Here is a 25107-nt window from a genome sequence, read left to right as displayed (position 1 = left end):
ATAAATAATCTCTCTTCAGATAGCTTGCATCTCCACACTGCTTAATGGTATTCATACACTCAATTTCCATGGACTCTGATATCGTAAGAAAAACAGCAAATCTTGGCTACCTGGGGCTCCTTCTGACACATCCTGCCTTGCGATGAGCCTGGCAGCCTGCTCAGATTTACTGTGCCTGCAGTCTGCACAGCGCAGCTAACTGGCCTCAGATTAAACAGAGTAACTCAGTGTTGGAATAAAAGCATCACACGGAGGATGATCACGAGAGAGGGAAGAAGAAGGAAGTGTGCACGTTTTATGCAGTTTCAAGCAGCCAGATTCAGTTGGTGGCAGGAGATGCAGGCTGATGTACTCTGACCTAGGTGGGAACCCATGTCTAAGTCTGCCTCTTCTCACTCTCAAGACCAGGGAACACAAACCGTTTGGGCCTCACACAGCTCCCACCACACTCCTGCAGAGGATGAGGAAGACTCATAAAGCATCAAATCCCACTGCAAAAAGACCAAATAGGCTTTTTCTCTGGAAACCCACTAGATCCGGATCTGACAGACAGCATGATGCAAGGAATTTGTCCCATGGTTGGCAAAGAGCACTGCAGAATTCCTCCAGTTCTGTCTGATAAAAGTGAAATAAAATGAATTCTCTTTCCAATTAAAATAAATACCAAATATAGTACTTAAGAAACTTCTTGGTTAACTTCCGAGCTTTATTTTGATTTATTTTCTTTGCCTGAAGAGAGAGCTGCATAAATGCTGTACTGTTAAGGGAAAGAAGTTCGAACTTTATGTAAGGGCTTTTTGCCCAGTGTCTCTTGGCATGCTTCCTTGGGTTTTAGATTGCTTTGTATGGTGAAGCATTACAGAATAAGATAACACTGTGTTATCTAGGCACTAAGGAAGGGCTTTGCGCTGAAGAAATTGAGCCAGAATTTCTTTTCAAGGAGAGCAGAGAGTGCATTTGAATAAGCATTAAATTCAGCAGGGGAATAACTAATATGATTGGTTTTAAAGATGCAGAAATGAATATTTTGCTGTATTATGAATGTTGTGCGAATTTTAAAAAGCCAGGGGTAGAACGTACACACATTCTACTCCCATTTTCAGTCAACATGCTGTAGCAATTCTATAAATCAGAAAGTAAGCAAATGCTTGTGATTTTATTTTTGAAAGGCTGCTATCACAAAATACCTTTGGCTCATTTGTTCTGCCAGCATGTGCCTTAATGATCTATTTCGTATCATAGCCAGCAAAGGTTTTTGCAGCGTATTTTGCAGAAGTGATGAAGATTTTTAACAGCCTGTTCTCCACCAAATTAAGCACTGATCCTGTAAATGCTTACACAGTTTATTTCAGTTACACAGTTTCCAGATAAGGCATGTGCACAGATATTTGTGTCAGTAGTAAAAATAGGCACAAAATACACTTAGAGAATGTAGTCTCCAAGATGTTAGTCCAGCTTCTGAGGACTGCTGAGCTGCAATCATCTGAATGCAAATGAGTTACAGCCTTGCTCTCAGCTAGATTGCTTTTTGAGAGCCACGCTTTTATCTTGCAACAATCTTTCACGTGCTGTATTTAGAGAAACCATTTTATTTTCAAAACAAAGCTGTGCAACAGATATAGAATGAAAGTGCAATTGGCCTAATAAAGGAAAATGCAGAATTTTCTGCAAAACCACACACCTGACAAAGCACCCATCAATGTCATGCATTGGTCTTTGATTACCAGCTGGCCCCCTGCCGTGGCACTGCACCAACTCGAGACTTCAGGTAAGAAGTTATGCAGGACACTCATTAACCAAGGCCCCTTGGGAAAGGCTGAATGATACTTGTGCTGCAAACACAGATTTCACCCTTGTCCAGACAGGTGCAGCTCCCAGCAAACTGAGAAAGAGCAGGATCCTCTTACACCGGAATTGATGTTTGCTCACAGTTTTTTCATCCTGCACTATTTCATGGTCTCCATTTTCGGGTTATTAAAATAGGATATTATCCAACAAGTGGAGGTGAAGAAGGGGTCAGGGAGTTGGTTCCTGTCTCAGGAGCGGCAGCTAAAGCTGCTGAGCAACATGTGTTTCTCATTTGAAATGTATCACTCATTCTTAAAAACAATAATATGTGCCATCTGTTGCAGCCATTCATAATTGATAAGATTTGGGCTGACTTCGACTGTGAAAACCCATTTTAACATGAGTATCAACGTGCATATGAAGAAGCGTTGCAAAGCAATTTGTTGTTCCTTTCCATACATTATAGGCAACGACGACCAACTGTCCCTGGGCACACACATGCTAGTCTGAAAGCCCAATTTATTGAGATATTGCAAGGAATCAGCATCTGCCCCTAGCAAGAACAGGCTAATAATTTGGCACCTTTGCTTCCAACAGTTAATAAACAAATTGCTAAACATTTGTATGACTGGATAGAGGGGTTGACTCTGTGTCAACAGAGCTATTAAAATGCAGGGATACACAAAGGAAAGCATTATTTTTCTCAGATAAAGTGAAAAACTGAATGGTTGCCTTGTACACTCTAGGCCTGGTTTGAAACTTTGATAGTCATTTAATTTTGTCTCTACAAGGAGAAGGGAGGACGGAGTAGTCCCTTTTGAGAAAGAAAAATCTTTCTTTTGCACTGGAAATGTCTCTCCCTGTTAACATCACTGCAGCTCAAATTTCTCAGCTCGCAAATCTGAAGCCCCAGAATCATCGAGTTTATTAACCAAGGCTACGTGGATCCTAATACTGCCCAATTTCACCCCATACATCCAAATTACTTCCAAGTCAACAAGAACTCCCAGGTGTTTCTGCAGGCTCTCATCAAAAGCATGTGCTCAAGGACAACTACAGCTTAATATATTCAGTCCACTCTTTGATTATTTTTAAACTTAAGAAATTAATTTAACTTAAGCATAACAATTGAAGCAGGATGTATTTTTCATAGGTTGAGTTTGAAACACTGACTTTTTGTTTTCAAAGCACCAGAATGCAGATTTGTCACTTTATGGAAATCACTGTGTCCCCCCCACACCACAATCATCTGGAACATATTTAATTATTGACTTCATTTAAAATGTACACAGCATGTGCTCACTCTTCTGAGAAAGTCTTTAAATGGACAAAGGCCGATTTGTTCATTCTTCAAAAACCTAGCCTTGGCATGTAAAGTTACCCCTAAATTATGTTCATGTTATTTGTATATAGCATACATAAAACATAAACATGCAGGCTGACACTGGTCAAGCATTTAATCTTGGTCTCCAAAGAAAAAGCCCTACTGAAACTAGAGCTACCACTGTGGCTAACACACACATTTGCCTGGCAAACTGACTCCTGCATTACCACTTATGCCACTGCATCTCACCTCCTAGCCCATATCCAAGCTGGCCCAGGTGTGCTCACGCAGCCTGCAGACCTTCCCTACATAACACATCCCATGCAGCACAGACTCACCATGTGAAACCTGCTGGCAGTGCTCAGATACCCCAGCATTTTCACTGCTGCATTTTAATATGGGGTGCCTCCATATTAGCTCCACACTGAGTATTAACTAATAGTCTTTCCTTTTCCAGGTGCTGCCAATCTAAGTATAATACCTGGAGCAGCAACAGGATACAAATGCAATTATACCTGAAGCAGGGCTAATTTCAGTGTATGATAAGAGAAAGACCACCAGTAGTGATATAGTGTAATTTTACACCAATGAGAGCCACAAGTCACTCTTTTCTGCTCCCCTAAGCGAGGCTAGAGTATCAGCCATTTATCTCACAATTTCAGTGCTTTCTGCCAAATCTTACCATTAATGAAAAAAAAAAAAAAAAGTCTCTAACATCACTTACGTGTCATTTCCTGAATTTTCATCTCCTTTGGGTCAAATTTTCAAGTCTGAGTCTGCATTCACACATATACACAGCCCCTTTTCCATTCTGCTGCAGAAACGTGGGACTGTCTGTTAAGGCTGCATGCAGAATGGCACTTAAACGCACCTTTTGTTGCTTCAAATAGTAACAAGGGTGGAGTAACTCTGAGCATTTTATATACAGATGTTAAAAGGCAGATTTAAAGGGAAACTTAGCTTTCGTTAGGGCACTGAAATGCAACGGTCCCATCTTCAAAATCCCACAGAGTGCAATATCTGCCGTCCTGTACAGCAGAACCATTATTTTGCAGATCTGAACATCCGACGTTTCTGAAGTTTTCAGGTGTGTGTGTGTGTGTCTGTGTGGTCCCAAAAGTCTTAGCAAGAGCTTAAATTGAAGAATGTGCAATTATTAAATTTTAAAGTAGAAGGACAAAGGCCTGACACTGCTTGTGCTGTGATAAAAGAGAAGAGATGGGTGGATTACACAGGGACGTGCGAGCTCCAGCCTCTGCAGAACTAACCTGTGCTCTAAGGGAAGGAAAAGACAATAGTTTCACTATGACAGACCATTCACCACGTGAGAGAGAAAAAGCAGAGAGTTAATGAGGCACTGCTGAATAATACCTTCAGAGAAGCAGACAGAGAAACCAGGTAGATGTCATCTGCTGCAAGGTAAATTAAAATTATACATCTCTGAGGATTATCAGTGAAATTTGAGGTCTGGAAGGGAATTTGCTTTTGATATTGGAAGGGATAAATACTCCATGTAAATCCTTTTATGTGGGCCTGTAGAGCGGAACAGAGAAATTAAAGATAAATGAGATTAAAGCGTTTTTTAAAACTACATTAGACATATTTAAGTTACCCATGGAGGGAAAAAGACTTTGGAGGAGGAGATTAGTTTAGACCCTCAGCAGTACATTCATCTGGGAAATTAATTGGAACAAATCTCTTCTAATCTGAATTGCTTGTCCCCCCCCCAACCCAAAAGCCAGACACACCTCAAAAAAAACCCTTCATGAGCAACCTCTAACAACCTTTCTAAAGCTAGGTAGTGTCTGGCTCTAGAGATGAGGTCTTCATCCTGCTCGTGAGAGCTGGCCAGGCAGCTGGCATGAGCCCATCTCTAAGTCAACATTTCTGTATTGCCTAGCCATCAGCTCATGTCTATGACATGCCATGTGGTCTGGGTGGCTTTTTTGTGTGTGTGTGTGTGACTTTTGGAAAAGAAAACTCATAGGGATAAGTTGCTTTGTTTTTTTTTTTTTGCAAAAGGATGCCCTGGGGAGAGCACCTTTGCCTTAGGCTCCCACACATCCTAGCATTTAATTCCTCTTGGAAACAGAGAGAGAAGCTAACCAAAATTGAATGCTGTGCAGTCCATGTTTCTGTCTCCTTTGCCAGAGTCTGAGGTATATGTGACTACTACGGTTTTATGCAGACCTGTATTGTTATTAAAAGTTGACTGGAAATGTTGTTAGCAAGGAAAGCAGAGGAAATGAGTAAAAAAGTAATACATTCAGCTCCATTTGGCTCTCTTCCTGGGAGCCCTTTTAATATAAAGAAACTCAACAAAGTTGTATTTTTAGATCTGGAAAGATGCGTTTCAGTATTTCGCGTGCTAAAGGGATTTACCTTAATACACTCAACATTCTCCCCTCTCCTCCCTCATGTGCTAAAAGAAATGAACTTCAATCCTAGACCTAACCACTGGATACAGATATTCTGCTCTCCCCATTGGCCAGAATAAAAACCAATAAATGTATTTCATTTCTTTTGTGGATTTATAATAGCACCTGGCAAGGATGGCCTTAATCTCCTTACACTACTTGCATCAATGAAAGAAGTCTTTGCAGTATTTATTGAGAGGAAGATGAAAGGATAATAGGAATAAAATCTGGAAATATAAGTATTATCTCCATGAAGATCTGTTATAAAATGTATGAAATCTATATCAGCGTCTCTGGAGGGTGCTTGGCATAATAGCGCAATTTAGGCAATAGGTTATTAAAGATGGAAAGAAATACATTCCTCTTAAGCACAACAGAATTCTTCAGAGACAATTGGAAGGTACTGGGTCATGTTTAGACAGCAAATTGGTGGTAAATAGCTAGTGGTATACCTGTCAGAAATAGAAGAGAAGCACTGGGTGGTACAAATGACCTAAAGCCAATGGTTTCTTCCACAGATAAGCATGACTGCATGGGTCAAACTGCTATGTTTTCTCACCATCTTTGTTAACCAAATACAAATATATTTCAAAAGTTGGAGAGACGTTCCACTATTTGGATATGAATCTGTACATCACTTAGGTGGAGGAGAGGATGGATTATTAATACATTGAGGAATTCACCAGAATTTCATTCTTCTTTCTGCTCAGCATGGTTACAATTTCCATTATTAGCTGAGATAGTATCAGGTATTCACTACGCTGGAAATGGGTGCGACAAAGATGAATTTCATGAAAAAAATAATGACTTCAGAAAGCCTCAGGTTACTGGAAACCTGACCCAAAGATTGCTGATGTTGAAAGAAAGTTTCCCAGTGATTTAATGACCTTTGATTCAGGCCCAAAGGCAAAAGGCATTCAGACAATAGATTTAAAGATTTAAAGCAAATTTTAGTTTAAATGGCTAAACCCAGAGCAACAGTATACACTTTTTCACCAAAAATTCAGCTGCTATGGGACAAGATTGGAAGGAATAAATAGTGCACTGAAGTCACATTAGGAATTAAGTTACTCCCTTAGATGCATAATCTTCATAAAATTAAATAAATCACACTATTCATCACAGTCTTCCATCTCCAGCTTCCATAATGGAAACCAATCACAGAGGCCTTAGGGAGAACTGACAGCATTCTGCATCAAGAAAAACACTCAACGTGAGAAACACATGACATATCCATGGTAAAACTTCAACTTGTTTCAAGTCTTGGCCTCTGCAATGTAAACTTTGTGAGCATCAGATGATGATGAAGATACGGACATGAATGCACTCTTTTTTCCTCTACCACAGAAACCTTTTTAGATTCTCCAAAGAAAGAAAGAAACCTTCTCCCAGGTGCATTTGCCAAAAACTGTAATCAATATTAAACTCATGTCATGCCTTCCATGCTCCCCCATATTCCCTTCAATCTGTTTGTGAATTTCTTTCTTGCAAACTTGTCACTGGTATCCATTTCACTTTACACCTACTTAAGTATTAATTGGAAAGGAAAAACCTAATTTCTTCTTAATTAAATCTGTCACTAGGATACTCAAACTTTCACAGCACAAGAAAGAAAAGATCCTCTGTATTTTCCAAACAAATGGAAAAAACAGCTCTGAATTTCCCTCAAAAAATAACTAAGCAGAAAGCCACTTTTCTTGCTTGAAGTCTGCTTTCACACCGTGGGTGTGGAATGTGTATGGCACGTAGTCCCACACGTCGCAGAACCTGCTGCAGGCTGCTCCTCTCGTAGCTCATCATGGAACAGGCTAGTTCAGCCTTGAGTTAGAAAAGCCATTTCTTAATGCTGCAAACAAATATTTTTTCTTTGGATTGAAAAATGAAAAGCCTGGAAGTAGCAAAATTCTTATACTAAGACTGACAAAGGGAATATACAGAGGTCTATGGCATCTTTCTATTTACTTGTCGTTCAAACTCTTCCCTCCTACCTTCTCTAATATTTTGGGTCTTCGGTGGGCTTGAGTGCGAGACCTTCAACAGCTACACAGTTTGTAGGTGTTCAGCTCAAATATCAGACCTCATTTCAAGGCTTACATCATTTCCATGATTAATTAGGAGTGCAATTTCAAAATAGGATGGCCAGAGAAGTGAGTCTCAAATACCCATGTGACTGAACGTGCACTTACTCACTGCAGTGACTCTTCCCTAACAATCTGTTCATCTGGTAAGCTCCAGAGCTATTTTTCTAAGCAGCATTAATACACGTCCATCAAATGATGGCCCCACCAACTTTCACAGCAAATGTGCAATACAACACTTGCAATCAGCTGACAAGCTCATGGGTGTCCAAGCTATAACAGAGTCCAACTTTTTTCCCCTGCAGCAATTTAGATGTAATCCAGTTAAGAGTGGCAGAAGTACCAGGGTGACTTTACAAATAAATAGGCATGAACGACTCAAAGATACACGGGAGCACAGCCTGTTGGGCATGTGGAAATACAGAACCAATATGTGCTGTAAAGACAAAACACTTAAGGGAATGGAGGTACTTCCAATACTCTTAGCCTAGTGGGTGAGAGAAAGATGACTTTTCACAAAAGTACACACTCGCTGGCACAAGTGGGGGACATGAAGAAGCATCTCTCAACCCAGAGAAAGGACGGAGATGACAGGAGCCAGCAGGAGGTACCCTTTCACAGGAGCACGGGAAACTGTAAGAAAGAAGGGGCCAGACTCTTTAGGAGGCCCTGTTGTGACAAGACAAGGTGAAACGGTTTCAAACTAAAGGAGAGAAGATTTAGATTGGATACAAGGAAACATTTTTTACGATTAGAGTGGTGAGGCACTGGAAAACTTTGCATTCACCTATGCAGATAGCTCAGCCTCCAGGCTAACAGACTCCAGGTTTCCAAAGCCCCATAATATCAGGTTATTTTAATTAAGGGTGCTTTCCAAGCTGCCATTGTATGTGTGCAGTCTCCCCATAAGCAAGCAGTGACAAGAGGCTGATAGGGGAAGCAGCAGGTCCTTTGTTTCTGCTTCCTCTGACAAAGAAGAGACAAGCAGAGCTGAGAATTTCAGCAAATACAAAAAAGGAGTTTTGGCTGCATTGCCTGTGAAATTGTATGCCTCTGAAGAAAGGCAATTTGTCTGCAGGATACAAAGTAAAGATTCTTTGTCCTGAAATATTCATAATGGGTGCTTAGTTATTTTTTTATTATTGTTATTGTTACTAGCCCATGCACGCAAATCAATTATTTAATTCACTAAAACAAAGGACACCTGGCTTTAGACAGGGGAATTCACTCTTTACTGACCAAAGTGCCAGTGGCTGTTCTTAACCTCCCGGCATTTTCTCCCGCAGGCTCTGGGAGAAGTTCTTGTGGGAAAAGCAAAACCAAAAATACAGTAAAATAAATCTGGAGAAGCCACAAGCCTATTTGTTTGACAAAACAAGGCAATGTAGGCAAACGTTGCTTCTCAACCAACAGGGGAAGTGTCAATAAAATGCAAACGGGAAAGCCTAGAGGCTTGCCTAAGGGTCTTACAGCACCCCAGAAATAATTAACAATGTTCTCTGAAAAAAAGTGGTCTCATTACATTGATTTCAGACTGTAATTTTCTCCCCCCTTTTTCTTTCCACCAGCAATCTTGTAGCAATGAAAATATCAGTTTGCTTTCTACTGTTTGTATTCTCTTAAAAATGTCATTATTCAATTATCTGTCTATTCACTGGCCCTAAGGTCCAGCAGAGCAGATATTGTGAGCCTTCATTTAATGTTTTTAAATGCACTTCAGTCCACTTGTGATACAATAAAACTTTATTGAATTCTGTTCCCACATCACGCCATCTCTCACTTTTATTGATATGTGAGTCCATCTACTCTTCCGTCAGCAATAAAAGGAATATTTCTAGCAAAGAAATGACCTTTCCTTCTATCAATACAGCAATTGGGAAATGTCATTGCAGCTTCCATATTTACAAAAAAAGTCTTAAGAAAAGAAGAGGTGAAAAACGCTCCAGAGTTGTGTTCCTTCTCCTTGTTAGCACCAAGAAACTAGAAAACTGTCTGTAAGCCCCAAAGAAACTCGATCACTCCCTAACATTTATTAGCCTGTTTACCCAGGGGAATGGAAAGGAAGGACAATTTATCCTTTCTCAGATGCCACAAACATTTTTCCCTTGCAGGAAATAGTCCTTGGAATAGATCTCTCCAATATTAAAACCCGTCAGTAGGCTTGTTGCCTGGAAGAGAGGTAAGCTATCAGCGTGATATGCTAGGTGAGCCCCTGCCATGCCCAGGGCATGACTCACGCTCCCTCCTTTCCATCACTGCTGCAAACAGGCTTGTCCCTGTGGAGCTCCCACCTTTTTTCCACTTTGTCCTGTTCTGTGCATCAAAATCTCCAGTCTCCTGCATGCTTTCCTACTCTTTATTAAAACAGCTCAGTTTTAAAGGACAATACTGCACAAGTTTCTCTGTTTAACTCCAGAACCTACAACCTAGGAGACTTAGGAGCACAGGAAAAACTGAAGTTTCACCTTGCAAGCAAAATTGCCTTTTCAACAACACGTTGGGAGCCTGTGTGGTTGTCTGTAGGCAAAAATAAACAGATAAAATACCTTGACACTTCCAACTAACTTGCACCATATTCCAAGCTTAAATAGAATCCAAGTACTGACAATCCCTGGTTTCGGTCAAATCCAGTGGGAAACAACCGTTCACAGATCAGAAAGTCTCCCCACTCTGACTTTAGGTAAGACCAACCCAGCACAGCACTTTGGCCACGGCCCAGGCTCTACCTTTTAAATAATGTCACCACAGTAAGTAGCATGGGTGCTCCAGAGAGTGAGGGAAGGAGCTCAGTCACTTTGAGGTGTGCTTCTTCCATCTCAGAGATACAAATAGGACTACTGAAATACAGATGGCTTGAGCTGCCCAGAACACAATACAAAGGCCATATTTGCAGAGGCAAAGCCAGCACAGTGGTTTGGATTTATCAGATTATAAATCGAAAATGCGGCTACTTGCAATGACAACAGGCTCAGCAGTTCTCCTATCAGCATTGATCATGCAAGACTGGAGTCTCTTGCTTGTCACCAGACCCATGTATAGCAGTAGATAAACTGCTCATGTGTTTCCTGCACTGGTTCATGAGTAAAATGGGAAGTCCCTTAGAATATTACAAAGATGAAATAAGGAAAATTACGCTCCTAGATGTACTGTAATGATGAGAACAGGGCCATAAAAGCACCAGAAGGTACACACAAAGTATTCCTAGTGAGAGTAAGACCCATCTTCACAAAATCACCTCCATCATGTTTCACATTTAACAGTCATAAGAGAAGGGGAGAGGGATACACTGAGAAATAACAGCAGAACACTGGGTCACAGGAACCCTTACAAAGTGGGGCTTCTCATACACACACACACATTGTAATGTAGCCTAATGTGCAGTTTCAGACATCCCTCTGCAGCTTGTCATGTCTCCACAACTTGGTAATGGTGTCTACAATAGCACATGTTTAACAGAAGACCATGGAGAAGCTGCCCTTGTCAGTAACCATGACAATAAAATTCAATTGGAAGAAAACTGGATTAAGGATTTTGGTATTTCAGAAGAAATTGAGTGGTACATAAAAATAAAAATTAAAAAAAAAATTGTAACTGTTTCTGATACCAGAAAAATGTGGTACCTCATGCCACTCAAGTCTATCAACAAAAAAGCAACTGGAGGTTCTTCCTGTGATATCCATTTTTGTAGGCAGCATCTGTCATCACATAAACTTACTGCAGGACCGGAAAAATGAGGAGAGGATGGAACTGTCTCTGTAGTCATCTCTATCTTCCCCATGTGCTGAGAGTAACTGCAGCCTCACAAAACTCTCCCTGTCAGGGGCATCTGTAGTGAGCACACTGGGATGCCACAGGGAGGGTAAAAAGGGTATTTGAAAATAATGAAGGTAAGAAAGGTCTTTCCCTCCTGAGAGGAAAAGGGATGCTTGATTCTCAAAAATGATCCATGTTAGTGGAAGAATTAAGAAATACATTAAAAATAAATACGTAAAACCACAAGAGAAGTGAGTGACCCATCCCAGAGTTTAAAGTTCATTCACTTTCTCCAAGGCAGTGTATACACTAGCACTTCATTGAGCATAGTGTCTATGGTCAGTCCTAACATCTGCTAAAGATGACTCTTAAACACTGCTCCTGTCAAGAAGCACGCAAGCTCCCCTCTGCTACTGAGCCAGCACTTGACTAAACTGCATCTCACCATCTACTAAAACCTTAAGGAGTAAAGCATTCAACCTGATGGAGCAAGCTGAAATTGCACACAAATTTAAGTGCCTGCTGAAATATTAATTCCTTTGTTATGCAGCTGCTGTGTTTCCTTAGGAGATGGCCATATGGTTTGCTGTTCACCATGGGCTTGGTGCACAGAACTGCAGAGCCAACGCCAGCGGCTATGGAAGGGAGACCACAGAGTCTGCTCCTCTCCCACAGCCACGCACCCAAAGTGTGGCTAGGTGCAGGCAGCAGTGCCAAGGAAACTGGACCTGCAAGGACTTGGGTTGCAACCAAAATTGGGCTACAGGGGGCTGAAGCACTTGGGCTCAGTGATAAGAACCCAGTAGGTTTCTAGTGCCCAGTTGAACCATGGCAAATGGGAATGGCCTCACCAAGGGGGAAATAGATTTCATTCACAAGGAACAGCTTTGGTCCAGATAAAGCCTTGCTCATCCTCCTGTGCCAGGGCTCACCCTTCCCCATCACCTGGATGTTTTTTGCTCCTGGCCTTTGGCATGGGGCACAGGCAAGGACTGCCTGCAAAATCAAGTTGGCAGCCATCAAAGATAAGAAGTGGAAGGCAGTAACAAAGTCAGGAAGAGTCTGGGCTATGAGAAGATTTCACGTTTCCCACCACATTGCTGCAGGTGAAAGTGCATAGCTGGCATGAATGCAGGTCCACCAGCCAACTTCCATGGTGCTACACCGAGTAACAGTTCATTAAGATTTGACTCAAAGTTTCCTAGGCAATGAAGGGTGCAGAACAACAAACACAGGAGATCAGATCTCTATTTACAGCATGTTTGTCCTTTGTTTTCCACCATAACTCTACTCACATAGGCAGTACCTTGGACTCATAAACAAAGCAAGCAGCCATCAAAGCCACTAACTTAATTGTAGAGGTAGTACAGCTTGTTGGTGTTGTTTTCCTCGTTTCATCCAGATCATTAAAACACATTCAGTCCCCGCTGTACGTTTCATACTGAGCAACCTCTCACAAGAGTTATTTTACATCTCGTACATAAGGCCGATTAACACCTCGGGGCACAATATCCACACATTACCTTTCTCACAAGGCACCACTATTCTTCTTTGTTTATATGCAACAAAGGCTACAGAGGGGTACTACGTAATGGCTATTGCTTTACCAGCCCAGTCTCAGGAGGGAATAGCATGCCTCATGCAAATCACAAATCATAAGGAAATACAACCTGCTACATTAAGCAGAAACCTATCCCCCTCCCTATCCTCCCCATACACAGCACTGTTTGTATAATGAAAGGCCTCATTTAGAGCGGAATACCTCCAAATGGTCTGCCTGAGCTAGCTCACTTGGTATGAGCTTGCTGAGGCAGACCTTAAGCCCTTGATGTCACACTTTCCATGGGTTTAATAGCTCACTCTGTAGAAAAATAATCCCTTGCCACATTTAGAAGCTTCACATTTTTGTGTAGAAAAACACAACACAGGCAGGTTGTGTCCACCATCCCTCAACGGACATGGATCCCTCTGCTCGGAGATGAGGATTCAACCCATCCCAGGACCATAACTGGGTCTAATAGATTCGGTTCCCACAGAAAGCAAGTGCTGAGATACACCTCACTTCTTCCAACTCTGACATTTCCCATTCAGCACATATTGCTGTAATCCTACATATCTGTCTTTTTACACTCCAAAATTCAGGCTAAATGACAAGTACGCAATTTGCCTTCATATCTTTGGAAGCTTACAAATTAGTTGTTTCTACCATCAAACACCAAATTTCCCAAAACATTATCTTTCAATCTCCTTAGTGATACAATACTGTATTTAAGGCACTTATCAAATGTCATCAGTAAAAAAGACATAGGTCAGTCCAAAGTGCATTGCCATTCAAGTACAAGTATAAAAGTCTGGAAAGCGAAGTTATAAGCTAGCAATAATGCTTCATTCTTACAGTATGCTTTCACTAATGGGGCTTTCCCAGAAGGTGACTTGTAACTCTAACACCGCACAGCTAGGCAAACTTAGGGAATTATTAGGATGTTTTTAACGTAAGCACAAACCTTGCACAGAAGACAATTTTTCATATCTTATCAGCTCTGTCTCATATGATGCACATAGTTTGTCATCGAGTGTTCATTTGCCCTCAGGCAACAAGAGACAAGCTCAAGGCTGGATCATTCTCAACATTAAATCAATTCTCTGTTAAAGAAACAAATGCAAATATATCAAGATACATACTGTAAGGGACACATTCATACTGAACCTCCAGGTATTTGTACGTCCCAGGGCAAGGGTCTGGAAACACATCAGGGCCAGCCACAACAGCACATTGGGTCCGATTACTGCATCTGGAATGAAAAAAAAAAAAAAAGGGGGGGGGTCAGAAAACAGCCTGGCACAACTTCTGGCACAGCATCAAGAGGAGAGAAGATGCAGGAACTGAGTCTTCAGCATCAGCTTGGGAAGCTGCCCAGGGGAACACACACAGGCTGATGGTGAACACTGACGCTCACATCAGCTTATTGCCACTGCTCTTTAGGCTGCCATTTTCTTGCATGCTAACTAAATTTCAGCTAATCCATACCCGTAGGATAACTCTTTGCCTGTGCAAAAAATGTGCTCTGATTTGAGAAGTGCCAATAGAGAAGCAGTTTTTTTTCAAAAGGGAAGAGATGTGGTGACACAACCCTTTCCCCTCCAAGCAGTTCTTACAGCACCAGGAGGCATTTCTGTAAAAGCAAACCAAGGAAGGTTTACAAAAAAAAAAAAAAAAAAAAAAAAAAAAAAAAAAAAAAAAAAAGGAGTATAAGAGTGTGGTTCTTAACATCTTGAAACCCCAAACCCCATCACACTGACCCCAGCTAACCTCAAATATCAGCATCTCAATCAAATGAAATGCAAAAACTAAAGCAACAACATTTGTGGCAAAAGTAATCATTGCATATTTTATGGCAGACATAAATAGCTTTTACAAAATATTTATAGAATGTTCCCACAAAAACAGTCATCTTGAATAATGCTGTTTAGTGCTAAGCAAAGGCTGGAAAGAGTAACACTGAGAGGAAAAGGAACAGTTCACCAAATATGCTGTCTAGAAAACAAAACAGTAGTTTTTCATACATAGCCAACGTGCTTGCATTAGTTATAAATGATTCAATGGAGAGAAATTCCTTCACCTTCTTTTTTTTTTTAACAGTCAAGAGAGAGAAAGAAATATAATTAGCCTTTGATATTTATCCTTTCTCATGCCAGAAACAGATCTCCCGGGGGCTGGACCACTGCATTTACTTTCTCCAAGCTGCTGCCTCCTGCGACAAGACAAGGGACCTCTGACCCCACTGCTCTGCTGGCAGAAGCCACAACATCCAGTGCAGAGCTCATTTAGCTCTGCAGTGGAAATGCTTCATGTTTACCTGAGGCTATAGTTTGTCAGGCTTAATGAGGATTTTATTTGAGCCCATAAATTAAAATTGATTCATTAGTCACTGCCTTAAGCTCCATAATTTCTTTAATTTCATGGAAAGATTAATAAGAGCTGATACGCTTGCTCATCAGACTCGTTTGCCGGATAACAGATAATCCAGAGGGCTGGGACATTTTCATGTTTTCTTGTTGAAAGACGACAGTTATCACAGCAAGCAACTAGTTTTATCAGATACACAGAAAAATAATTTTATTAACAGAAAGGCTGGCTTTGTTGTCCTCAGCCTCAGTGCTGGCAGGCAGGTGGCTTGGCGGGGACATCACAGGTAGCTTGGGCTGTACGAGCGGGCAGCCTTCCAGGAGAGGCATTGAACAGCATCCAACACCTCGCTTTCAACAAAAAGCCTTTACCGGGCAAAATGTGCCTTTCAACAAGGAGTCACACTGGCCTAATCAATAGTTCCTCTGGGTTTGGGGACAATCCTGGCCATGCTACATAGAGTAAGAGCAATGGAACAAAGAGGCGTTTCAAAATCGTGAGTCAGGATCCAAAATGATTAGGATGTTTGAAACCAGTGTTTGAAAGTTTGGGTTAGAAGCCCAACTGCTTCAGGCTACTAACAGCAGCTTCAGTTTAGCATGCTGTATTCTGGGACATCATCAAAGATACAAGCACCATAAGATAACAGGTGAGCAGGGAACGCAGCAGAAAACATATATTAGCACCCTAACTCCAGCAAGTGCCATAGCCTCCTTAAACATTTGCAGTGCCCTGGATAGGGGATGGCAAAATACATGACTCTCCAGCACAGAAACTTCAAAAGAAGGTGAGAACAAATTGACAGTGCCACCTGGGGAAAGGTGACAGAAAACAAAATGAGAAACTCTACCCAAAAACCTGAAATACAAAGTGGTGGCAGCACCCCATATAATTTGCCACGAAAAAAGAAAAAAAAAAAAAAAAAAGGGCTACAGAAAAACATATCTTTCCCACATATATTTCAGCATATTTCATAGTGACAACAAAACCATGCCCCGTACTTGGCATTTTGAGTTTCTTTTTAAGGCCTCAAGATGAAATATGCCGGTTCTCATTCCGGTACACTTTAAAGGAAGAAGGCAATTTGGACTAAAAAGGTTAGAAACACTAACACCCATTCAACCATCTATTACTGTCAGACATCAGCCTACGAAAATTTTCAGAGGAGGAAAGGGTAAGAAACACTCATCAATACAACCCTGATTGCCATGGTTTTGTTCATAGTTTTTTCCACTTTCGTAACAGCTTCTTGGTCTCTTTGGCTTTATCATATTTCATTCCAGAAAGATTAAAAGCCCAGTTGACACTAAGTGACACAAAAGAAGTGACACAGAAGAGGAGATTCATAAAAGAAGATGCATCCGAAGCCTTGGAAAGGAAGGGAAAAAACACGTAATCACGCCTTCCTCCCTTCCCAGCAAACCAGCACATGAGCTGCATCACTCTTCTTTCCAAATCAAGGGATTTTACACTGAATCTTGTGATTTCTTGGCACTAATGGCAAAGCGGGCTCTTTTAATATGTTGAGACAAATCAGGGCAACCGCAGGCCAGGAAGAGATAACTGAGGGATATGGCAATTTTCACCTCTACCTTCAAATCCTGCCCAAGGCTCTAATTCCATAAAGTCATTAAAGTGGGAAGGGTGCTTGGCATTCTGTGCCTGCCATGTGCATGATGAGCTGGGGCTCCATCCAGTTCCTAGCAGGCATATGTCTATAACTCTTCTCATTTGAAAAACTACTTCTTCGCTGAGGCACAGAAGGTCACCGAGAGATCAGAAAATGAAGCATAATCGGAGATCTCCCTTTTTGTCCAAACTGAGAGACAGACGGCTATATGCTCAAGGAAGGAGAATACCACAAATCCTCTCAAAAATCAGTTGGATGTACTCAGCAGCCTTAAAGCACCCAGCATCCTAGAAACAGATCGTTCACATCCATGCTTTAGAGAAAAAAAAAACTATCTCCTAGAAAGCATGTAAATTGTCCCACTCACTAGAAAAAAATAGGTGGTTATGTTGTCTTTCTAACTCCATTTAATCCCACTTAGCAAGGTGCCTGTTTTATCTTTCAAATATGGAAAAAATGTTTATCTTAGAAGAAAAGTGTCAATTCAGTGTAACACATAGACTGTAATAGAAAATGAGGATTATTTTTGCAGAATTTCTCCCTGCTCCAGTGGAAAATGAATTTCAAGAGTTTAATGTGAGACGGTAATAAGTCAGCAGTATTTGTTTTCCATTTGCAGCAGTGGCACTGAAGGAAACATTTGAGTTCAGTACCAGCTGCAGGGCTCAACTCTGTTTGCAACTCTAAACTCAGATAAAAAATAACGACAGCAGAAAAACAAAAAAGCAAAAAACAAACTTCATTTCCCTTCAGTGCACTTCCATTCCTTCTCCCCAGCAACATTTTTATGATTTTTAAGTGACAAGGTCATCTTATGATAGCGAGGGAGAAGCACTTTCAGACATAAACAGCTGCTTATTCCTCCTCTGACATCTTTGATTTTTTCCAATGCTGACATTGTTGATATATTTACCCAAAAGAGAAAGAAAGGAAGAAATAATAGTTTGGCAGGTGATGTTTATTTTAGGCCTTTCCAGAAACTTTAATAGCATAGACATGTCAGCAGCATCAGACTAGACATGTCTGGGGCGTTATGTTTGCCAGAACAAAAACGCCAAGGCAGCACAAAATAAAAGATCGATCCTAAACAAAAGCCCTTCAGCATGAATCATTGCAGGCACAAGCCCAGGTCCCCCCACCCAGGTGGAGACCATCTGCCCCAGACAAGCAGAACGGGTGCCAAAAATCATGGGGGCAGCACAGATCATGCTGGGGAGAGCAACCAGAAAACCTTGAGTGGGGCTGCAGAAAGCCTAGAGATCCAAATATCCATTTCACACTCCACCTTGTGATACTGAGCCCTGCTCACAGCTTGTGCTAAGCCACACAAGGGGGTTCTTCGTGCCCACCAGATAAAAGAGATGCTCAACTGAGACATCTATTTTACATGGGCTGTATTATTTTTGCAAAGGCAAGGCAGCCATCACATGAATGGCCACGCTAATATAGCCAAGACATCAATATCCAAGACTGTTTCTCAAGGTCTATTATACCTTTCTCATGGTTTTACAGTAAGAGACAGACTTAATTCATTATCCTTCATGGCAATGCTGCAAGACATTCTTTTTCTTTTCTGAAACACAGAAATCCCCTCTCTGGATGATTGCTTTAAGAAAAAGCTTGTCGTGGTGAATAAGTCAGCCAGAAGTGTCTTCTTTCCTGTCAATATGTGGTATTTCCAAGTCAACTCTTTAGGAAGGGCCAAGAGGAAAAAAAATAATAACACACTGGAGAAAACAGACAGGAAGTAAAGCAAAATTTTACTTTTAAGAGGAGCCTTATGATAGATTGCAAATAAGGGGAAACAGTAATAAGAAGGGAGAGAAGGAAGGGAGAGAAGGAAGGAAAGCAGAAGAGGGTGAAGGGAGAGAACAGAAACCACAAGCTCTGGGTAAAGCCTCTGGTTTACCACATTTGCTTTCAATAACAGTGCACAAAAGCAAGGCTAAATCCTCAGCATGCTTGCCATTCAAAACCAAAGAATTCCTCAACAGAATCTTTTTTCTGCCTTTGCAAAACGTTAGAAGCGAAGGATCTAATGACAGGGAGATGAAAATCCAGTTCCTGGACCATTTTCTTCATTACGAATTGGTCTGTTTTATTGATCTTTCAGAGCAGGGAGAAGCTGCCTTTCCAACCTCTGCTGCGATATAATTATCTGTGGTGTTTAATGCTATTGCAGGCGAGTCCCTCTGCACGCTACGTTTTGTTGTTTTATTGACGGGTTTTAATTATCTATCCAGGTGCCAGAACTGTCAGTGAGGCTGCTTCTTCCCTGATCAAACTAATAGAGAGAGAGGCACAGAGCAGTCTAATTGTAGTCTCACTGAGCAGTTTGGTGGCAATATGCCAACGAGATGCATTTAAACCGCTACGGCTATTGTAAAAGCTTATGATGTTTTATTTGAAAAAGATTCCTCTTCCTATCGCTTCGAGCTGTTTCATTCCTCTGATTATTATTTTTATATTAAGCGAGGCACGACTGAAGAAAAGCAAACCACCAAAAGCCACACCAAAACGCGGACCAGCCAAAGAGCAGAAAAATCCGACCAAGCTCAATTGGAGCTGCAAAGGTCACCGAGGGGACTGCCTGCATGTGTCATAGAGAGCCTGTGAGAAGATGGAAAACAGGTCCTGGAAAGAATTTAAATACCAGTTTTAAATAGGGAAAAAGTTTAAGAAAGGGAATTAAGCTCTTGCAACTCATTGATAAGGCCCTTAAACTTTAACAAGAAGCATTTAACAGCAAATTGGCAAGATGTAACAGATTTAAGGGCAATTCGGGGCACCCTTATGCACCATGCCAGAGGACTCTCAGCTCAGGGAGCTGAGCACTGGGCAGCACCAGTAGTGGGACTGTGGTTTTGTCATCCTCCAAGGACAGACAGGAGGACGAGCTGCCCAAGCCACCAGCTGTGTTTGGGCAAAAGGCTCATGGTGCTCCAGCTTCAAGGAGCTGAGGGCATGCACAAGGACACATTTGCAGTGTGGGCCCTCACCTTCTCTTGGATGCCAATTTGTATGGCTGAAAACAAAACCAGGCAAGCCTTCAGGCTGTAAAAGCTCATCTTTTAAAGAACTGCATCTCCCTTTTTACAGGTACTTTACTTCTTCCAACTCCATAAACTTCTGTAGCACCCTAATAAAAATCCACTTTACGAAACACTGGCAGGATATCTGGAGAGGAGAGTAAACACCTAAAGCAAACGAAGCAATAAAAGGCTTGGTGGTTTAGCCAGAGTTAACACTACTTAAAATAACTGTGAACAGAAAACAGTCTGGCTTTTAATTTGGGTTAGGAGGTCAAATTAAAGGCTCAAGGAGGTCTGGGCTGAATTTCAGCTGGCATTCCACCTTACTTTGTTTTCCTTGCTCCTTCAGCACAAGTCAGTGCAAGCTGAAGCCCATTCTTTCTGCTTCTTCAGTGCTGCCAGTGGGAGCTGGGGTAGGCAGAGGAAACAGCTATCATTTTCTGACGGCTCTGAGGTGTGCTAAGGGGGCTGGAGGGTTGGCAGAGCAAGACCCGTCAGAGGCCACACATTTCAGGGTGGACAGAAGTGGCAGCTCACATGAGGTGGGGGCTTCTCTTTCCCAGGCACCAATGAAGAGACCTCTTCCTCTCCTGTCTTTTTAAAAAGCTGCTCCTACATTCCATCTTCTCTCCTCAGAGTCAGTTATCCTTAAAGCAAACCTGAACACAAACATTCAGACATCTTCAAAATATAATATTAGTAAAAGTAAATACAAAAGATACTCTGTCCTGCTATTAAAAAAGAGAATCCTGTATTGCTTTCACTGCATCCCCACTCAATAATTGTCATGCTTCCTTGGAGTACAAGGAATTACACAGCTCATAACAACAGCAGTGCTGCTGCTTACTGTCTCTCCCAGCCAGAAATAGGTTTCTGTGAAAGGAAAAGGCAAGATTAGAGAATGCTGTCTCTAAATGAGCCCAAATAATCTGCATTCATGGGCTGGTGGGTTTAATGTAGTAGCCTTTCACCTCTGCCGATAGGGTTAAAGAAAGGTTTGGGGGCCGAATCATTTGGACTGCCCTTCATCACAAATTTGACATAATAATTGAATGTCTGAATGAAACAAAAATGAACATGTCCAAACAGCATGAGAGGTCAGCGCCGGGCACTTCCCCAGTGAACTCGGGGGTGAACTGAAGGCATCGAGGCAGCACTGCTTCCAAAGCCCAGAGCAGCCCTCTCCTCACTGCTCCTGCCAATGGACCTACACCAAGGGGATCTTTAAGTGAAGGTCCATAGCATTCAGTTATGGAAGTAATGCCCCTCAGCCTTAGGCCAGCCAAATGAGCTGTAGGATCAACACATGGCAGGTTATGCCTTTAGCATCATGTCTAAATGTGTTCAGACAAATAATAATAATAATAATAGTATTAATGAATGAAGCAAATGGCTTGCCAGGGGCATGTACCATTAACGCAACATTGTTAACAGAGCCTAAGTTTGTGCAGCACCTTGAGCAAAGGAGCCTTGGCCCATCTGTGGCTCTGGAGGTAAAAATAATAATGAGAAACAAACCAAACTTTCTCATGAAAGTCCTGAAGTGAACCAAATATGTTTTTGATATTCAAAAGGGATTTTTTTTTTATTCCAATGTAGCCAACTCTGTCTCTTTGATCTTCAGCCCAAGGCTTGAAGAAAGGCAGCCTGCACTTTGATTCTAAGCTCAACAGAAAGCACAGCGTCACAAAACCTTCACACACTTTCCAGCCCAGCACTGCCTCGCCAAAGTATATACAAAAGGAAATGTTTAAAGAAAAAAAATAGCCTAATCTTAGACATATTACTCGAGACTGCCATTGTCAAGTTCCTCACATTGTCAAAAGATAGCACCAAGCCTTCTGTGGGTGCATGCAGCCACGTGGCATGGATGGAGGGATGATGCTCTGAGCACATCTGTCTAACAGATCCACTAAGGCATTCTCACGCTGTGCTCAACAGAAAGCCTTGACAAGTCAAGAATCATACACCTCTACCCTTACCATCCTCTCCCACCACTCCCTCCCACTTGTCCTTCTCCATCCTTCGTCAGGAAGTTTTCAGCACAGCAGCTCCCCACCCCACCTACTCTCACTGGTCATCCTCTGCTACTTGTACATTACATCCCTTACTTGCCCTTGATTACGTGGTCAAAACACATACAGATTTAGCTAAACTACTAGGAAGAGAGTAATAGGGCTTCTGTAAAACCTACAGTCTTTGTAAAGATGTCAAAAATGCTGTATTAGTGGGGTATTGACTATTTCATTGTACAGAGACTGTAACACTACGCTCATGGAATTAAACTTGCTGCATACAAGAAATCTTATTTGGAGGAAGCTAAACTCAAAGCCCAAGACTTCCAGAAAAGCTCTGCTTCCCACCACCACTGATTTTTTCCAAAGAGCTTCATTCTTGGAGCAGCTACAAAAAGGCCCAGCTGTTTGAAAATGGCCCGAGACTCCTTGGTTCTCATGGAGAGCGCAAAGCTGCTGGCTATTACGCTCCATTCAGACAGTGGGTATGTCATGGAGCGCATAACCACTGGGTAATCCAACCCAGATAGCTCTGTGGAAACAAAACCAACAAAAAAGCCCTGCCTGGGATTGCAGGGCAGCATTAGGTGGGGCAGAAACTGGGAGAACCACATTCCAGAGTACAGAGCATGTCTCCCGCAAGTCAACTTCAGAAAAATGTGACTGATGCAGTTCAGACATACAAGCTGAAGTTCAGGGAGACGGATGAAAGGGTAAAGATGCGGGATAAATTCATCAGATGTCTCCATAAATCATTCTTATAGTTCACATTTGTTCTCTGCCTGTCATTACTTACATTTCTAAAGCCACTGGGTGCCTTGGTACACTGGATCTAATAAAAAGGAAGATAAATTTTAACATCCCTTTTTGAAACATCTTAAAATGATCTAGCTTTCTTCTGAATGCTAATGGCAAGCGTTACGAGAAACGCGCTGTCTCAAACCAATTCACCAGAGCTAAATGGAGCCCTGCAGGAACCCAGAGTTTCACAGTCCTGGTTCATCCTCCTGACGCTTCCCTTGACTGGTACAAAAGATTTTATTCCCGGCCCTAATGTTCTGGCAGCCTTAACTTTGTCATTGAATCCCACCACTGCTTCTCCCAGACCCTCTGACTCAGGGGCGAAATTCCATACTTGAGAGAAGGAGGAAATAGTTTGGCCATTGGTAGTTTGGAAAAGAATCTGAGCTGCCTGACAGCTGCTCGGAGACACGAGATGCCAGAGGGGTCCCGGCAGAGCACGCACTACTACAGAAGCGCACACAAAATCATTAAAGTTTCTCTCTCTAAAGTTTCACATTTAATAAAAGAGCGAGCAGGATATGTGGAGGATTCTTGAGTTGTATCAGCAGCTAACGGCTCTCACTCTGCCCTGAGAACCGGGCAGCAACAGGGAACTGCACATGCAGGGACAGCCATCCCTCCCCTCCTGCAGCAGGTGGGGAGCTTGCTGCTGCATGGCTGGAGTTGCTCCACCACAGAAGCAAAGGCCTCCGTCAGAGAGCTTAATCCGTCGCAGGTTATACAAAACAAATGACTGCACAAGTGAGCAATTAAGAGAGCATTCCACAGCCGGCCCTGGGACAGCCTGGCCTTGCCTTGATTAATTAGGTTCAAAGGGGCAAGGCTAACCTCCCAGTCCCCTGAGAAGGAGACCACTTAGCCCCTTTAAAAAATAAATAAATAAAAATCCAGCGTTCTAATTTAACACTTGAGCATCAGTTAAACAGCTGCTAAAACATTGAAACAATTACTTGAGACTGACCTACATTCAATTGTATCACTTTATTACATTCAGAAAAAAACTTAATTAAGCTTCTGTTACTTAATAAAAGCAAATAAAATCCTCCATTTTATGACAAGGAGCTGCACTGTTGCAGCCACGTGAAGCTTTTGGATCTTGCAGTAGGGTTTCCCAAGAGAATGCACCTCCCTCCATCACACCCCTCCTTGCTGCACTCGAGGGCTAAGAAAATACAGGATATTTTCATGCATTTTCCCTTCTTGCCTGATCCATGTCCCAGTGGGTGAACGCCATTTACAGGCCCCATGGAACATCAGCAGGGTACGAGCTGGGGAGCAGGAGTGTACAACCAAGCATATGCCTCTATTAAAAACTGAACGCAAGAAGAGTTTCACCGGTCCCCAAACTGTCCACTTGAGACCTCCCTTGAATGGAAGCATTTTTACCTCTTGCTAATAAAAGGACCAGTCCGTGTATGTGAGCCATGGGGTTATGCATCTTGGAGCTCCTCTCCCCTCCACAGGCTGATCAGAAACACCTGGCTGCCAACACACCCATTTGCTTGGCACTATTCTCTTTAGCTAACATGATTCATCTCAACAGCTCACCCAAATTAACCACGCCGCAACACCTTGCAGGCTTACAAATCACAGAAAGCTCCAAAGCCCCATCAGGACCATAAAGCTGAGCATACTGCTCTGACCTTACCTCGTCCCTCACACCTACTTTGTTCCTACTCTTTAGCAGTTTCACAGATGCATATTTCATTGAGGATCTGAAAGTCAGATTTAATTTCATAGATGGCCATCAGCTCTTTGTTTACATCTTCAAGAGAACACCGTTATGGGGCGGGGTCCGGTTTCTTCCCTTTGCAGCGGGTTCCACTTTTTTTTGGTAATGGAGGAAGCACTTTGACAGGGGTTGAAAATGGCATCCTATCTTCCTAGCGAATGCTAGACTGCTTGAGTTAAGTACCAGGTAGACTCTGCTGTTATCTGGCTTGGACATTTGACCCCATTTATGTATAGGTGGGAGCAGCAATGGAAAAAAATGAGACATTCAGTTCCATGTAATGCCATTAAAATTATGATGACTTCAAATCCTGAAGCACTTCAGCAATCCATTTGGCAGCCTGGCTCTTTGAACTATTTTGCCAGTAAAATAAAAGAACGGTGGTGAATGGTACCTCAGGTGCTGCAGTAAGCAGTCAAGGTGAGGATGTCTCAGCTTCAGGGTTAAAGAAACAATCCTTATACTCACTATTGCTAACCCTGACAAACTAAATATAATAGGTGACAGTCAACATTTTATTTTCTTCAACTGACCAATTAAGAAATCTCCTTTGTCCCAACCAAGCCTCCTATCTGTCAGTTCTTGGAAGCACACAGCCCAGGAAAGAGATGCTTCAGCTCTGCAGCT

General features: G+C 42.1%; 1 protein-coding gene across 29 annotated transcripts in view; it reads right to left on the bottom strand.

The window, feature by feature from the left end:
• The window catches only part of ADGRL3 (adhesion G protein-coupled receptor L3), a 493084-nt gene that overhangs the window by 200958 nt on the left and 267019 nt on the right, over nucleotides 1-25107 (bottom strand). For all 29 annotated transcript variants that reach the window (XM_015276460.4, XM_015276462.4, XM_025149811.3 and 26 more), the window contains one exon: nucleotides 14043-14152. In XM_015276460.4, the coding sequence (XP_015131946.2) occupies nucleotides 14043-14152 (110 nt within the window). The remainder of the gene's footprint in view (nucleotides 1-14042; nucleotides 14153-25107) is intronic.

This window comes from Gallus gallus, chromosome 4 (genome assembly GCF_016699485.2).
Source record: "Gallus gallus isolate bGalGal1 chromosome 4, bGalGal1.mat.broiler.GRCg7b, whole genome shotgun sequence".
In the NCBI taxonomy this organism is placed as follows: domain Eukaryota; kingdom Metazoa; phylum Chordata; class Aves; order Galliformes; family Phasianidae; genus Gallus; species Gallus gallus.
The sequence above is the reverse complement of the archived record's forward strand: the minus strand, read 5'-3'. Positions and strand labels throughout refer to the sequence as shown.